The sequence below is a fragment of the Xiphias gladius genome, chromosome 17 (assembly GCF_016859285.1).
Source record: "Xiphias gladius isolate SHS-SW01 ecotype Sanya breed wild chromosome 17, ASM1685928v1, whole genome shotgun sequence".
Taxonomy (NCBI): Eukaryota; Metazoa; Chordata; class Actinopteri; order Istiophoriformes; family Xiphiidae; genus Xiphias; species Xiphias gladius.
The window spans coordinates 21,900,345-21,918,727 of record NC_053416.1 but is presented as its reverse complement, the minus strand read 5'-3'; the positions used below and the strand labels follow the sequence as shown (position 1 = coordinate 21,918,727).

General features: G+C 40.7%; 1 protein-coding gene across 3 annotated transcripts in view; it reads left to right on the top strand.

The window, feature by feature from the left end:
- mtmr4 (myotubularin related protein 4) overlaps window positions 1-18,383 on the top strand; it is a 42,504-nt gene that overhangs the window by 9,750 nt on the left and 14,371 nt on the right. For 2 of the 3 annotated variants that reach the window (XM_040150156.1, XM_040150155.1), the window contains exons 3-5: window positions 12,028-12,117; window positions 16,933-17,049; window positions 18,125-18,154. In XM_040150156.1, the coding sequence (XP_040006090.1) occupies window positions 12,028-12,117; window positions 16,933-17,049; window positions 18,125-18,154 (237 nt within the window). The remainder of the gene's footprint in view (window positions 1-12,027; window positions 12,118-16,932; window positions 17,050-18,124; window positions 18,155-18,383) is intronic. The other variant, XM_040150157.1, reaches the window with a different exon arrangement.

Here is an 18,383-nt window from a genome sequence, read left to right as displayed (position 1 = left end):
GCACATTGGTAGGATTTGTGCAACATGATTTCGCAGTTGTCATTTTTTTATAAGTATGATATACAACTACATTATTGGGTCCTTTTTTTAAGTTGCTTTGTGGCCACAGCTAATATTTCTACCTGTCCTAAGCTGTTGTTAATCTAAGGGTTATTTTCTTGGGTAGGATTGTGAGACATTTGTTCCAGCAATTTGCTCCACAGATAATATGTGATATGATCCTTTTAATCCTGCCTCGTGAAGCAGTGTTTAATTGCTTCCCAGCCTCCAGCTTCTTTGCTGAAACAAAACGAGAAGTATTGAGTTCATACTGTTGTCCACCCACGCTACCATATTGTTAGCAGGATAATGCAAGAACAAAGGGGTTTGTTTTACCCTGCCCTCAGTACCCACAATGCACTGTAATGCTACCTTGTAGGGGTTGTACATAACTAGCAAGGTAAGTTAGTGTGCCAACACCATGCAAAGATGGGTGTTTCTCTGTTGCCGCCCCATATGATTTCACCTGCTTACGTAAGGATTAAGTCACATTTATTTGTGTGTGCGTGTGTGTGTGTGTGTGTGTGGTTGTTGTTGTTGTTGTTGTTGTTGTTGTTGTTGTTGTTGTTGTTGTTGTTAAATGCACTAAATAGACCCCATAGGCTGTAAGTGAGGGTGTAGTTAAAGCCAGAGGGTTTGTTGTTAATGATTTGACTGGAACTCTTCTTGAAGGGACTTTTACTTCTAGCACTGTTTGACCTTACTCTGGTTCTTGAAGTCTGGCTGTCAGTGTCAGGTTCCAGGTTCCTCCTTTTCATTCGATTCAGATAATGGTAACTTTGTTGTTTTGTTCAGTGTCCTCTGTGTGTCTAATCAAAGCCCGATGACCAGAATTACAGTATGTTTGAGATGTTCTGATCTACAACTTTTAATGGATGTCTGGCAGTTCATCAAAAACGACTTTAAAAAAAAAAAAAATTAAATGGGTGAGCACTTAAACAGCCTGTTTTTGATGTTTTTAATGCGTCATGTTAAGCTAAATCTTGCTTCAGGCTAACGGGTCAGATTTTACATATACAACCTGTATGCTGCAATCATTTTACTTACAAAATAACTACAAAGTAATTGATTGGGAAAACACAGGTTGCAGGCTGTGGATTGCTCAATAGTTAGGTTATGGCTTGTATGAATTCAAATTGAAAAACGCATGCAAACATAACTATATCCATTTACAGACACTAAAAACATACATATGTAAATATTTTCTAGAGTTTGAATAGATTTTAGCTCTATATAGACACTCTTCCTAATGCTTCATCATACTTCTATAGCTGTATGTTAACATGTAGGCTGACACTCCGTGTTGGTGACTCGCTGTCCTCCTTTCCTAAAATAAAACTTGAAACACAGGAGGCCAAATCTGGTGCTCACTTTTGCGGCTTGTTCGGGTGGGGCTGGGCAGGCAGAAAGGGGAATTTAAAGCTCAGAGTTTGGACTTATGACCCACTCGTCGTAGATTACGCCAAAATATTCAGATTTTCCTAAAAATGTAAAGAAATTTAAAGAAATTCCATGCAGCTTTTGTTATTTGAAATGGATGAATATGGATAAAGTGGAAAATGATTTGAAAGCCGGAGCTGTACACTTAATTCAAAGTTCATTGTTTGAAATATTAAGAAAAAGCAAAGAACTCCAAATTGCACATAGAGGTTTACTCTGAGATAAAAGAGTCAAAGCAGGTATATTTGACAAGTTTATTCAGCCAAATTATGTTCCATCTAAAATAAATCATTTTGAATGCTATACCTGCTCAGGTTATACTGAAAGTCTGATTTCCTCAAAAAATGAATGCTTCAGACAGAGCAATTTTCTGATTTCCTCAAAAAATGAATGCTTCAGACAGAGCAATTTTCTGTCACCCTACAGCACAACCTAGGGTAGTTTCTACAAAGTACCATCTCACCATTATACTTCACTAAAGTATTTATGCACTGACAAACATTTGAACATATATTTGTAAGGCTGATTTTAGCTCAGCTTTGATGCATAATGCTTTATTTCACTTCTTCATTTCACTTAAGGAAAACAAATGTAAGGAGTCACAGGTTTATCATGTGACATGAAAATGATTCTCAGTAAGATTCTGCTTGATTTGTGGAAGTGCATTTTATATCAGCAGATGCATGAGTCCATTTATCTGACCCATTTGTTTTGGCCATGAAACTAATTGTTTTCCAATTACTTTTGAGCCTCTGAAAATGAGGGACTGTGTATAAAAATGGCATTAATTCCTGAACAGTTAATGCAATATTTTTGTTAAACCCCTTAAATTAAAGCTGAAAGTCTGCACTTCAATTACATCTTGATGGCTTTGTTTCAAATCCCTTGCAGTAGTGTACAGAGGCAAAATCACAAATGTGTCACTGTCCAAATACTTACGTACTTAACTCTATATATTAGACGAGATCTTTTTGTTGCAGGAAGAGTGATGCATTACACTCGTGTGCAGTATGACCTTGATCTCATCAGATAAACGGACTCATGCATCTGCTGCACTTTGTATGTTAGAGTATCACACTAGACATTTAAAAAAACTGTGTCTTTGTATGAATCTTAATCTCTTCAGTCTGCATAAAATAGGCATTGTTTTGTGTTCAAAAGCCAATTTAAGTGGGTTGTGTAGAATAAAATAAGAAATTAGTAATCGTGTTTGTTTGTGTTACATATTGATGGATGCTATAAAATTTGCAAATTTTAACACTGGACAGTTGTATACATGTTTTGCTTGCAGCTGACCCATTTCATTCAGAAACTAAAGCAAAATAAAAAGCAAAAAACATAACTTTTTTTTTTTTTCCTGAAACAAACTTAGTCTAACTTGAAAACTAAACTGCCAAATTATTTTCTTATTGAAAATGAAATTAGTTGCACATTTCACTTTTCAACCAAAGACTTACAGTAGATATTGTGCAGCTCGATGTGCAGGGAAATATGCTGAAGCAATGAGGTTGAATGAAATATGCTGAAATGTCCTGCTGGTCGTATAACTACACCCTTGTGATGTGTGATTTGTAAAATATATCCACCCTCTATTTTTTTTACGGTGTCCTGTAGTTGTTACCCTTGTATCTGTATTTTTTTTAATCCAGGAACAACGTCTGTAAATTGTCTGTAATTACAATGGGGATAACCATACATCATTCTGGACAATTTGAAGCCAGTGGTACATTAAAGAGTAAGGTACAATATATTATTTAGTATAGATGTATGCACCTCATCATCACATACTTCAGTATTAGTTCACCTTCCTTTCTACAGACAGAGAGGACATTACGCAATCACTGGCAGTCATGAAAAAGTATGACTGGAAACACGTTCATCCACAAAGCAGATGAAAATTATTGTATTTGATGGTTTCTCTACCTGGATTACACTTAACTACCTTAAATAATTAACGAAAATTGAAAATTCATCCCATTAAAATGAGGCTCTACCATGTTGAAATTCCTGTATGGGACCTCCCCCAGTAAAATGAATTCCATTTTAATAGAGCTTCATTCTGTATCCAGTCTATGCTGTGTTTACTACGTTATATTTGTTACATAATGTGGGGTCATACCATTGAAGGCGATGGGCTGTCACGACTCTACCAGGGAGGAGAGTGGGGAAAGAGGCGGGAAGGGCTGTGTGTCCCCTGTGTAGTATGCAGTACACTGTACACACCATATACATCCAGTGACCTTCCCTGATATTACAGGAAGGTGCAGCGACTAAGCAGTGTTATGTGCAAAGATGTACTGCACTTGTGTCACTGCCAAGAACACACTTAGAGAGAGGGGAGAGAAGGAGTTTGTGTCTGTAGAATGCTGTGTCACCAGAGATCTCCGCATAAACTCACTCTCCTCAACACCCGCCCTCCTCTGCCTCTGCCACGTATTTTCCTCCTGCACTAGATCAGCTGCTGCCAGTGCAACGGTTTTGTGATGGGATACTGTCCTACCGCTGGATGGAGTGTCTCTCTGCTCTCAGTCTTCAGGCTGTGTTTTTGTGTTCAGCATTGCCCGTACACACAGTTATGAGCAGGCAGTGTGTGCTTGTGTGCTACAGCATACTGCGGTTGATGTCAGATGGTGCATGCATGGCAGTCAGAGCATCTTCTGGTTGCTGGCGGTACATTCTAGGCTTTACCGCCTCATCGCTGAGGGAGAAGCATATTTATGAGGAGATGTCGGTGAAGGGTGAACGAGGAGGGAGTTGGGTGGAGTACGGCATGAGAGGGAGACGGGGAGAAATGCATGCGAGCATGTGAATGTGAGAGAGGGAGGTAGATGCGCATGCAGAGGGCGGAGCTTAGCATCAGGCAGTTCCCTCTGTCTTTCTTTCTCTCCTGCTTTCTCTTCTCGCAGTCTCCCCCCATTCACTCGCTACAGTTGAGAAGGCAGCTCTGCAGTCATTTCATCACTTTTTCTTTCCCCTTAGTTATAACTCAACTGATTGAGTGGACTGCTGTTCTTGTTTGTACCTTGGACTATCCTTCTCTCAACAGTGCAACAGGGGCTACTCTTCAGACAACAGCGTGCTCTGTCTCCTCTCGCTGGCAGCAGTCTGGGGGGGTTGGGGTGGGCTCCTGAATGAGAGCTGGGACTGGCGTGTTGTACCATACCACCTCTTGAGAAGGGGGAACGTGCAAAAGGTGGCGGGGGGGGGGGAGGGGTGGCAGGCATAGAGGTTCAAAGTGGAAGAGGGGTGGAGAGGCTCCGGCTGGGAGAAGAATGGTTATGCCGGCTACTCGTGCTCAGGTCGTGCTGCTGCTCCATAGGCTGTGTGTCATTCTGGCACAGCCCTGCCTCTCCTCGACATGAGCTTCGCAGGAAGGGTGTCCTGCTCCATGCTCAACTGCTTTGTAAGTCACTAGGCTTTTATTTTGGTGTTCATTTTTGTTACTCTGGTTTGTGATGGGTGTGTATTAAAGCCCTCCCCTACCTACCTCGCCTTGTGTGTATGTGTGCCTGCCACTCAGTGGGGGATGGGGGGGCGAAGGGGGGTTGGTCGACACACGTGAGCGCTGCAGTTATTAAGTAACCAACGCTGACTCCACATACAAATAATTGAATTACCTCAGTGTCGTCTCATGCTGTAGTGATGAAAAGCTACTTTATTGCTGTCATTACTCGGCTTTGTTGTATGGAGGGCTCTGAGCTGCCAGTACGTTGATTGGCAGGGAGGAGAAAGGGGCCTGTCAAGAGTAAGGCGTGTAGAGCATGTGTGCTGCTGATAGTGAGCACATTGTGCACTCACTGTTGCAGTCTCACGGCAGTGAAATGTGTTCACTGCAGTATAGGGCCTGCATTGAGTAGTAGTTATGGTATTTAGATGTATACTGTAGGGGATATTAAACTGTGACTGATGTAGAACAGGTGTTCCTCATAGTTTGCATCTCAAGACAGAATGGTGAAAAGGTTGACAGTTTAGGAATTTAGCCTCATACCTTTTGGGCTTAAATTAGGTAATGGTTCACAAGTTAACTTCTGACCGTTCACAAATGTCCACAGTCCACTGTCTGGGCCCATTAATTGATAACTTTCAGCAAGTGTGTTTTTCAACCAAACAGTAAATTCTTTCACATTCAACTGTCTGCCATCCCATATTATTGGTCGACCAAATATAATATTGCCCTTTCCAAACTTGGTAAAAACACCACAAACCTTTGCATCCTTCATAAAGTTAATATTGCAGTAATTTTTTACATGGATTTTTCTCAGGCTGACAAAACAAGTATCTGGTTACTGGGTCAGGATTTTTTATGATACAAATTTTTGTAGCTCGCTGGGTAAAAATGAGTAAATACATACCAGTAATGTGATGTATTATAACAAGACTGTGAGTCTACAGCCGTGGTAGCGGTTCTGAGGCTGTGGTGCTTTGTGCTAAATGCTGATGTACATGATGCTCATAGTGACAAAGCTAACATGCTGCATGCTTGGCAGGTATAATGTTTACCACGTTCACCCTCTTAGTTTATTGTATTAGCATGTTAACATTTGCTAATTAGCACTAAAAACAAAGTACATCTGGGGCTGATGGAAATGTCATTAATTTTGTGAGTATTTATTCATAAAGCAAAGTAATGGACAAATTTAAATTTTGACCTCATGGCGGCAGTGGATGCAAAGTCAGGTGATCATCGAAGTAAACAGGAATCAGTGCATGTGGCACAGCATTTCATGGCAATAAGTAGTTGATGAGATATTTCAGTTTGAACCAAAGTTGTGGACAGACCAACACACTGGTATTGCCATCCACAGAGCAATAGGCAGCAGTACTACTAAATAGAAATCAGTTCAAATAATCACCACTAGCAACACCATATAGAGTCAATGTTTTGTGCAACAGGCACTATACAGACTCAGGGCATAGAGTTAGACCTACTTTCTATAGACAGCATTTACTGAGAGATTCTTTGTGTGTTATACTAACATTTTCAGCAACAATACATGTTAATAATATTGCTAATACTATTAAAGCTTTACTTTAATTTTCATCACTAGTTCTTCCAGGGAACGCATTGTTAGGTTATCTGGTGGATCAGGAAGAGTGCAGCAGCTGTCTCCTCTTCTCCTTTCTCTGTGACCAGACGTGGCCAGGCACTACACAATTTATGATCTCTTGAATATGTCTTTAGAGCAGCTGAGTCAGCAGGTCTTCTTCTGCGTCAGTGTCTGTATTATTTAGTATCCAGGTCCTCTGTTACTTAATTGGATCACAGCTCTGTCAGTCTTCTCATTTGAAAGAGGGCTGCAGCACTGTGCAAGGTTTTCATCATCATCACTATTGTTGTGATCCAGCTGCAGAAAAAATATCTTCTGTTATTGTTCCAGGATCATGTTTATCTCTCTCTGTGATATATTGTCTGCACAAAATGGAACCATAAAAAGTCTAATTGAATTGGTTAAGATTTTTCCATGACTCAGACTCTGTTATAGCCACCAGCTAAATGAATCAAGAGTGTAAGTACAGCCAAAAGCTTTTTGGGGATGTGCTTCAAGGTGTTACCTTACTGCACCCTCTTTGGTACCTGTGAACAATCTGGTGTTGGCCTAACCACACTGCAAAACACCAAGGCGGTGGTGTTTACCTGCCACTTGATGCTGTTTTCTCAGAATCAACAGCCCAAAACCATTGTCTGTACCTAATCAAAGACTAAGTCCATCTCCCCTTGCTGTCTATTGCCTTTGACATGTCATCTATCACTTTGAGTTGTTTTCTTGATAAAGCATTTTCCTTGCATATTTATGTGTTTTAGTGCTCATCCTAATGTTTTGAGAAGTCTTATATTATCACCAGTTCATTACACCGTTTATTGTTCATATATCTATTTTTCTTAAGAGGAACCAGTAGTTTAAATATGTTTACATAGAAAGACCTCTTCTCACTGTGCGACAGAGTGTTTCTCCAACTGTTTGTTTCAGATTAATTCTGCTTAGTTATAAAAAACCCAGGCCCTGCCTAGTTTCTGCAGCTCTTTGAGCACCGAACATTTATAAGCCTAAAAGGGGACTGATCATTTAGAGTATGGTGGTCTATGAAATATTAAGTTGGAGTGAGGGCCAGGAGAAAGAAATGCATTTAAAGAAATTCGTCATACTCTGCCATCTTTGATCTTCACCAATTACTTAGACTGCACTGCCTAACTGGACTTTCAGAAGAGAATATTTTTGTCCTGGTTGTTTTTCATCTCAAATTCGGTGGCTTTGATTCTGCCCTGTCATTGCTTCCTCTGTTTCCATCTACCCTCGTCCTTTTCTTACTCTGTACCAACTCACACTTTGGGTGATTTCTACATAATTTAGACAACGTGCCTACATGTGCCTGCCTCATATAATACTGTATGTCGAAAACCGTAACTAACTGGACACATAAAAGCAGACATACAGTATAAGTGCATTTAGCCCACACATTTAGGGGGTCACCTCTGCATTATGTAGTGATTCTCTAATCTGCACAACTCTGGGACAAAGCCCCACTCAGATTAAGTAAATAATCTGGTGAGTAAGGACACCAAATTGTTTCCCAAAGCTTTAGAGAGAAAGGGCTCTAAAAAGAGGTTGTTGTATCCATGGCAACCGGACACTTATTCATGAAGACTGTGCCACTGTCTTTTTCAGTATCTCTACCTAATCTACCTTTGTGTTGTCATGCTGCCTGTTTTGTTCATTTCTCCATTCACACACATGCAGAAATCCCTGGAAAATCCCTGGAATATTCACACATGCTTTCCCCAGACAATTAAAACTTTAGCGTAGTACAAATGAGCCCTTCATGTTTTTACCTCCACATACACACTATTAATTGGCTATGTTAGGACTCTCTACTGAGCTGCTAGCTGATACTATCACTGATATGGCAATACATATTATCAAGCCATTGCATGCACTATGAACTCTGACATTTACATTTGATACACGCATGGAGGCGTATGTGTGCACGCGCATGCCTGTCAGATCCAGCTTTTTGATTGCTGGTTGGACAAAGGTGGGGGAGGGTGCGCAGGCTCTCAGCAGTGACAAAGCAAAAACGTGTTGGGCACAGGACAAGCTGTACTCCATCTTTGTGGGTCAGTTGGAAGTGAGAGCATTTCTCTTTTTCTCTAATCTTGTGTAAGCTGATTGTCTGGTTGTGGACACCATGCAGTAGACCAGAAATCAGAAAAAAGAAGTTCCTCACTGCTTGTCATGCTTGTGTTTGTTTGGAGATGTAATGACAGACGTTTAATCCCTGTCTTGTTTAAGTGTTATCTGTCATGCGAAGTTGAAATATCAAGCTTGTCTGCAGGAGAGTTTTCGGTTGCTACAAGTCTTCCTCTTAACACTGCCACACTGATGTCTTGTGCTATGTTTTACTCTACCTGACATTTTCTGTCATTTTGTTGTCTATTTGAACTGCCATAAAAACTTGTCAGGTAAACAGCTGAGAGTATCTTCTTTCTAGTGTTTTAAGTTTAAAACCAACAACCCATCCATATATACCAGTCTGTGCATATAGACTGTGTCTTGGATTTTTTTAGTACAACATCTACGCAACTTTCAGTCGGCTGTTTTCTGCCTTTAAAGTACTCTGTGTTCTAGTGAGCCTCTCAGGAGTGCAACGTCAGGACTGCCTCATACGAGAACTGAGTAGATGGTGCCAAGTCTCTACCACTTAGTGCAGCACAAGATCTATTGGAACCAAGTGATTGGATGGATTATTGACTGTGTGTGTGTCTGTGTGTGTGTGTGTGTGTGTGTGTGTGTGTGTGTGTGGTTCTAAATATTGAATGCATGCTCCTGCTTGCTTATTGAGTCATTTATGGCAGCTGTCTGGCACATCATAGTAAACTTTATTCCCTAAAAAGAAAGCAAACGAGCTGTGCCTGGATGGTTCTTCAGACTGCCTGGCAACAGTGTGAGAGATCAACCTGTAAAGACCCAACTCTCGCAGGATACCTCTTACTGATGGCCACTCTCATGGTCCATCCATTCTCAGGTGAAAATAAGTAAAATTGATGATGCACAGCTGCCTAACCAGTGTTCAGGCAAGTTTACTAGTCTGAAATTGAGGCTCTCTAAAGTTGACAGGAGTATCTTCTGAGAAATAAACCACTTTTTGAGCTGTAAACGCAGTATTATACAGTGAGATTTGGTGGAACACTAGGTGGTTTTTTTCTTGTTATGCTAGAAAGCAGCTTCCACCTCACCTTCACCATAAGTGTGTTTCACATGGAGATGGAAACACAGCATTAGCATGAACATAACCGCATCATTTGGGGGAAATGGAGCCCATAATACTACCAGATAGCACTTAACGTTGGAGCATCTTTTAAGGAGTGTAGACATCTCAGTTTGGCACAGCCTTGACCCATGTCTCCATGGCTGCCATCAACACTGCCATTCATTACAATTTATGTTGTAGAAGGACTGTAGAAGTAGACTGGGTTTGTGATTTACCGTGTTAATCTCTCCCGCACACAGACTTCCCATACCCATAATAAGCCATCAATACAAAGACAGCAGCTGCAAACTGCTCTCTGTCAAGCTGCCCATAAGGTCTCGACACCTGTACCATGTCCTCTCTTTATTCAGATTTAGGACTACAACTAATTATTATTTTCATTATCTATTAATATACTGATTATTTTCATGATTAATTTTTCCTATAAAATGTCCTTATTTTATATTTTGCTGGAGCCCAAAGTGGCATCTTCATATTTCTTGTTTTGTCTGACTAACCCTCCAAAATACCTAAAGCTATTAAGTTTACTAGCATAAATGGAAAGCATCAACTCCTTACATTTAAAAAGTTTGAACCAACAAGATTTGGAATTTTTGCTTGAAAATTGACTGAAACGATTATTTTATCATCAAAATATTTTGAACCCATACATTTTTCAACATTTTAACATTTGAAATTGGTAAATTTTCAGCAAATTATAATTAGTAGTTGCTAACACATTTCTGAAAATCCAACAATACCCCTCCTTCACATTCAAAGGTGCATATGTCATGTCAGCAGTAAGCTATTTCTTCATTGCTGTGCCTATAGATGCGCACTATTGATTCAGCCTCTCTCAAAAGTTATGTCACAGAAGCCAATACATGATGCTTTGGCAGTCATATTCTTATGATCCCCATGTGTTCTGAAGGGAGCGTTTGTCACTACAGGGATTCCCAGAAATGACAGAGACAGGCTGCATGTGGAGGAGTGAAAGACATTCCTGAACATGTCATAGCAGACCTGGATAATGTAATGTCACAGACTGTATATACAGGGTGCTCTGTGCTCAATTTATAAATCACATCTCAAATAACATCAAAACAAGGATAACACTATAAATCAGGATACTAGTGTACTGTACATTTATATTCAGGGGATTTTTGCAGATAGGTAGAAGTGAATAAAAAGTGTGGATATGTCTTTTAATTTCATCATTTGATTACCTTTCCCCCAGTGATTGTAGTATGACCTGATGAAAGTGTTGCACAGTCAGAGAGGACACTGTTACCCTGTGCTGCAAGGACGGGGTTGACTGCCCTCTTTGTTTCTCTCTCATTCTCACCTCTGCTGCTTCTTAAGTTGTTGCAGTCTAATTTAAGCCAACCTTCCATGATACCAGGTGACTCTTGATAAGGCTGCATTTGGATGTTTAATTACCAGCAACCTTAGAAATGTGACATTAAATGAATTTGTATTCAAGTAATGGGCATCAAAAGTCTCTCAAGCAAAACATTTTTTAAAACTCTTGAAATAAACGTCAGTGCCTCATGAAAAACTGGTCACTTGTGGGAAATACCTAATACTAACTCCAAGTATCTTTGTTAGCTCAAGACTGTAACGCCCAGTCACAAAGTCTACAGCTTTTTGGTATCCACTGCCCAGTTCAGCATACAGTGCATTCAGAAAGTATTCAGACCATGTTTAATACATTTTCAAACATTTCTAAATTTCTGTTTTCGCTTTGTCTTTATGAGGCACTGTGTGTCGATTGTGAAAGTGAAGGGGTCCGGATACTTTCTGAATGAACTCTATGCAATTACTACCTGCTAAGCGCCAAAGCAAACAGGATATAAATATGTAAAAGTTGAATTCTTCCTTCAGCGTTATTATTAATCACCAAGGGAAAATGCTGTTTAGGATTGACTTGCAAACATTTTATAATAGCTTGCCTCATTAACCTTACACAGGTCTTGGTGGGCCCCCGATTTAAAGGGAATTTTGGATCTCTTGTTGTCAATATTTAATCTGCTACATGACTTCTGTGAGTTAGCTGGTGGGGATTGTGAAATTCCACTGGGCATGTATCGTACCACCCAGATGAATGCTTAGTACCAGAACACAGAACTTTGTTTGATCTTACAGATTTATTTTTTTTTCTGCAAAGGCCCTCTCTGTGTTCTTCCTGCTGCTTCTTGCTTTTTTAATGTACCTTATGTGGTTTTCCATCCTGTTGTGTCAATCTAAATAACGACAGAAGTATTTATCTGACCACCTCTGCATTGTGTTTGTGGATGACAGGGTGAAGAGGGGCCTCCCAGTCTGGAGTACATCAAGGCCAAGGACCTGTTCCCCCAGAAGGAGCTGGTGAAGGAGGATGAATGCCTTCAGGTGAGATGGATGTTCTTCATCAACTCTTGACAACTACAGCTCTAGAGAACATTATTTCCGTCTGCTCTGACACCCAGCTACATGAGAAGCGGACAACTTCCAGATTACCACCTCATGTTCAAGCCTGGCTCTTGGTGTGGCATCAGAGCATTCCTCTTAAACACCCTGATGAAGCTTGGTGGTATGTGGAGTGGCGTCTTGTGACTGCCAAGATATTACTACAAGAGCCACAATTCAGCAGGCTTGTGGCCGGATGCTAAAGGAGAGATGATGACACTGGCGTAGTGGAGCACATTTTTGTCATTGTTCTGCCATGCTTTATCAGCATTCAACACAGGAAAAAGTTAATTAGGCAATTTGGTGGATAGCAAAATTATTTGCATTTGAATTCCGCCACTACCCACGCTCTATATAGATAGGGCATCATACTTCTAAAGAAAAAAAAATGTCCTCACTATTTATTTAGAAATTAGATTCTGAATGAGTATACTACATTGAGATAAGACACATATTTATGCAAGGCCTTAAAGAGACCACAAAGAAAGTTTTGAAAGCAGGAAGTTGAAAATGCTTACAAAGCTTTTGTATGTACAGTATGAAAGAGGTGAAGAGGGTGTGATTCACATTTTTCTGTAGTAGTAAAGGTTTTTACATGTTTGACTGTCACACGAAGTCTTTGCATTCTTCTCTATCTGTCCGGAGTATGATGTTTTAATTTAAAACAAGGAAATAAAAAAACAATAAATCAGATCATATTATAAATAAGACCTAGATTACATCTACATATACACTTATACATAAGAATGTAAGTTTGTAATTAGGCTTTATATGTATACATAAATGCACGTCCTTCACCAAACCGCATTAGCTGACAATAAACACTACTACCCATACAACAATATTACTGGCTCTGTATCAGGTTGAAACCCCTATTTTAAAACTTTTGCTTTATGAATACTATGTCGCTATTTACATGTCATCAACCTCCAAAATTACACAAGAACAGGGCCGTTAAAAAGCATTCAGGTCAGTGAAGTGAGAAGGATTTATAAGTCTATTCCACAGTGAAGATGCCAGTTGCAAAATTTTGATGGGCCAATTGCGCTGTGCCCTCCGTAGTGTTGAGTTTGTGCTCCCTGGCTGTCTGATGGTTAATGGAGCTGAGCATGTTGTGTCTGGGCAAAGGAAAGGTGGAGGGAGGAGGGATTTGTCCAGCCAGGGGTCACTATCTGATGTTTCTCTTTTGTGGAAGATTTCTTTAATACCTGAAAAGCAGTGTGTGAAGACTGGAGGGAATTTGTAACATGGTGTCTAACGAAGTCTAGGAGGCTGCATTTTAAGCCGAGGAGCCAGAAGGCAAAGCTGCTTCTGTCTTTAATACTTTGTAATTGTTCTTATTTTAGTTACCTTGCAATATTTTCTGTTCCTCCACTGTTATATTTCCCCTCCCCCTGCACTCACACATGCAGTCACACATTGTGTCTTTGCTTTTGTTTTTTTCTTTGGGCACTTCCATGATGGGTTCATTGACAGCTGATGTCTCTTACCACAGCTTTCCTGCAGGCAAATTACAGGCATTCTCCACCATATTTAATATCCTGCTGCCTTTTCTCCTGTGTGCGTGCAAGCCGTGTTGCATGCTTGGAGTTGTGAGTGCATTTGCACGCGTGCATGTCCTCACTAAAAGGCTGCTTGAACCGGAAGTCACGACTCACAAGTCAGAGAGTGTTATTCACGGGTCTTTCAGCTCTCTCTCTCTGTCTCTGTTGCTCTCTCTCTCTGTCTCTGTCTTTTTCTCTCCCTCTCTCCCACCCCCTTTTTTTTTTTTTAAATAAAACTGCTGCTGAAGGCTCCATGTAGGAAATGTGACACAGTATTTTCTGCTCTTCTGCTGCACTTGCTGGCTGACAGTGACTCATGCACCTACTTTAGGAGCACAGCTTGTTACTGCAGCTCCCAGTCTGTAAAGCATGTCAACTATGGCACTCTCAGCAGGACGTGTTAGGTCTGTTCCACAGCAGAGCAGCACACAGACTCAGTATTTGCACGTTTTCATTTCAGCCATTTCTGATGCTGTTGAGGCAGTATTTAATGCAAACCAGCTACATTCCCTAACTCATGTCAAATGCAAAAATGCTTTTGATTAGGCTTTTACTTTTTTTCTCCTTTTATATTGTAAAACTAACTATATCTACAGCTTTTTCTGTCGCAATCAGCAGCTTCAGAGTTTTCAGCTTTGTTTGTGTGCCTGTCACCACAAACTTGGTTGAGTTACAGCTGTCACATTTTAAATATTCCACCTTTTAGAGGACTTAGTGCAGCCTGCCAGGGGAGCTGCTGCCTATATTTGGCACTGATGGTGTTCTGAGTGCGGATACTACGTGCTCCATTTCCCGGCTTAAGCTGTACTCTTTCCCTCATCATGCATCCTGTCCAGGCTCACGCACACATATTCAGTTAGAGATGAGAAACAGCAGGTGCAGTGATAAATGCAGGAGTTTCTTTTTTTCTTTTTTCTTTTTTTTTTTTTAACATAAGCTCTCTGGACCAAGAGTCATCAACAGTCTGATGCACTGGCAGCTGTTGACCTCTTTCCAATCGACAGTATTCCTTTAAAAAAAAAAAAAAGCATAGTTTTATTTTAGATTTATTGTACGTGTTGTCTCTTTGTCATGACTGGTAAAAAGTAAGGTGACTGAGTAGATGTTAACTTGTATTTTGTGGGTTTGTCATTCACATCCAGCTTGTGTGCTCTGGGCAGTAACAAAGACTGTGCTTTTAACCGTGTCGGCTAATGTTGTTTCAAGTGAGCCTGATTTGCTGACATCTCACCATAATCCCCCATCTGCCTGGCTGCATGTCCTCTTTTAACATGCACCAGTGGGTCCTCCTCTGCGTGACTCAGCAATGCATGCTAATGTAGGATGAGGTAATGTTGTCTCTAAGCGACACTGTTGTCCTCACCACCGGCAACTAAACAACAAGAGCTGGGTCGCAATCCATGGTCCCCAATGATTATGATCATGTTTAAGCAGCCAGGAGTAACAGCAGCACATGCAGTGATGATTAGGAAACACTGAAATTTGAAGAGGTCACCTAAGTGACCTCATTCTATCAGACAGGAGAGAGTGATGTCTGAACGATAAAATATCTCCAAACAGACTCCAACATCCCAGCAGATGTTTCACATCAGCCAGAAGGAATGTTTTATGCAAGAAGATTGAGAATGATATAATCTCCGTACATATTGATACAGCTTAAATCCTCTTGAACAGCAGCATTCATAAAAGGTCTTATAGTTCACTGAATTCATCATTTTTAAATCTCTTGAAGAAGCAGCCACAGTAAACAGTACAATAACTTCTACCAGTGTGGTCAGTGTGAAATTGACCGCTCTAATATTGGATGGACGCCTGTGTTTTTGTATGAAATTGTTTAGAGGCTGGCAACTGTAGCTGTGTCTCTTCCTCGCGATGGCTTTAAAGCTAATGCCCTGCCTCAGAATGAATTGAAAAATGTGTTCTTTTAACCTCTGTTGGGAACCAATTATCTTAATGTAGGGGTCTAGTTACAGCCAAAGCCCGGGCCTGGCTGTGTCTGTAATAAAATGGGTACTAGTAAGAATGTTAATGGACAGTTTGGATCCCTCACTGTACCGTCAACACTAGGGGAGACAGTCTCCCTCCCAGCCGTGCCTCTTGTCTGCCTGCTCATTCAGGCTCACCAGCAAAGCCCTCTGCACTCACAAAGGTCCTTCTGTAAAACTACTATGTGAAAATTGGACGGCAACACATACACACAGTTTCTCATGTCCCCCTTTCTCTCATCTCTGTAATGGCACAACAGTCATTGTGAGTTTGGAGATTTTTAATGGTGTTACCAGTATCAAATTTGAGTTTCAATCATAATACCAGATGGATCCACAAAACTTTTTTTTTTTTTTTGTGGATCCATCCATCTTTTTAAAAGGGAGGCAAAGCTCAAAAATGCATTGGTGTTTAATTTTGTCTTAGTACAAAACACCAAAATGCCTGAATGCAGTCTCAAATTAGCAAAGTTACGATTTGAAATAAAAAAAAAAATCTAGTCAAACAAGTCAAGACTAAGAATCTTATCAAGTATTTCAGTGCTAATCTGTTAAATAATTAAAATGTTTTTTAGCTATGCAGTGGTGTGGCTGAAGAGAGAGCAATGTCAGTGCATGGGGAGGTCCATAAGTGGTTGCAGTGGTCAGTCCAATGGTCAGTCGGTTGGTCAACCACTAATCAGTCCAGACTGATTAATCTCAACAAATATTTGATATTTTAATTGTACAAACATTCATGGTGCCTTTTGTAATACCCTGATTTTTCCTCTAGGGCGAGTGGTACGTCAGAGGTTTTTACATATCCAGAATAATATGTCAACATCTACAGGAAGCATTTCCACAAGATTTTGTATAGATATTCATGGTTCCCAGATGATGAATCCTACTGATTTGGTTGATCCCTGACTTTTGATCTAGCACCACAATGAATTTGACATTCGGGATTTGAGTGAAATCCCTCAACAGGTTTTCAATGGATTGACATGAAATTTGGTACAGACATTCATGTCCTATGACTATACCTCCTAAACAATGATTGTAGACTCAGTTGTGTTACCCAGAGTTTTGTATGTATATCATAACACTGAGAGCACAGATTTTAAAATAGAAATGTGGATGTTATGGTTATCCTCTCAGTAGACATAATAAAGCCTTACAATGAACAAGTGTTGGCGTAATGTTTTTGCAGTACAGACTAAAACAATTTTGTTGGTTTTGTGTCCCTACAGGTGCCATTCCCAGTTCTTCAGGGGGAAGGGGTGGAATATCTTGGTCATGCTGATGAAGCCATCATTGCCATTTCTAACTACAGGCTCCACATCAAGTTCAAGGACTCTGTCATTAACGTGAGTGCACGTGACAGACAATAAACATACAGTTGAACCACAAAAGTTTCATTCAGTCCAGAGTGTCACTACTGCTGCTATGCCACGCCACTACAGAAGCCAACAGCAGAGGAGAGAGGAGGTTATAATGTTAGATTGGCCGCGCATGGGCTTTTTCCCTTTTCCTCATGAATTTTATAAACACGTAATAGTGCTAACAAGGCTCCAAGTATACCTACAAGTATTTTACATGAGGTACCCGTAAAGAGGTTTTAATCATACCGTAGGTGCCGTGAAGTTGTTTGTACCAGAACTGAACCATGGGAGTGACAGGCCCTCTGCTCTTCAGGCAGGAGAGGTTTAATGTAACATCTCGGCTCCACAGGCCCAGCCCCCACTGGTACTGATGTCCACCAGCTCGCTCCTGCTGACGTCGGGCCTTGCTCAAACACAAACAGACCAATTGTTTGCATTCACTGGCAGCGAAATTCCTCCTTCTTCCCAAATCCCTGTCATTTATTCCAGAAGCTGAATCCCTGTGGAAAAGATGACAGGGGTTTGAAAAGGAGGAGGAGGAGAGGGCAGATCACCAGGATGTTGAGGACGTCTCTTAACCTTGCTTACTGACTTACTTTGTCAGAGGGGAAGTCTGATTAATGCAACGTCACCAGCTAAAAGTCCCTATCGAACTGGTTACCTACTGGGCAGAGTCTTGCCTTGACCCCAGTAGCACAGAATGAACTCTGTATGAATGCCAACAGGCCACAACCTCTCAACCCACAACCCCTCACCCCCACCCCACCCCCAACAACTCACCCCCCTACTTCTAAGCTGTTTTCTTGCCCTTTGCTCCCGTCCATGTTTGTCTTTCTCTCCATGATTTCCATTTGGCTTGGTCATGTGCTGCAAGTAGCACACTGCGTGATCCACTCAGTTATCTTTCATCCTCTTTGATGTTTTTCTTTCCTTTTAACTCTTCATTTCCCCTTGTCTCCTGAATTTTTTTGGTTTAATAGTCTTTTCCATTTCCTCCTGTCCTTTGTCTTCCCTCCCTCCTCTCTCTCTGTGTGTGCTCCATGGTGTCACTGTGTTTTAGACCTACCCTGGTGTGGACAATGAGATATCTGTGAGTACCATACGATAAAACACCACCCTCTGCCACAGTCTAGACGGCTTAGTCATTCAGCTCCTCTTCACTCTACACGATTACAGTGCACTGTGGAAAAATTGTAATTTACATTCAACTGAATGGTAACACTGGATTTAATATAATAACTTTTAGTGAAAGCACCATGCTAAATGATTAAGGTGCAGTGTCTTGGCTGACTTTGAGACTTAAAAAAAAAAACAGGTAC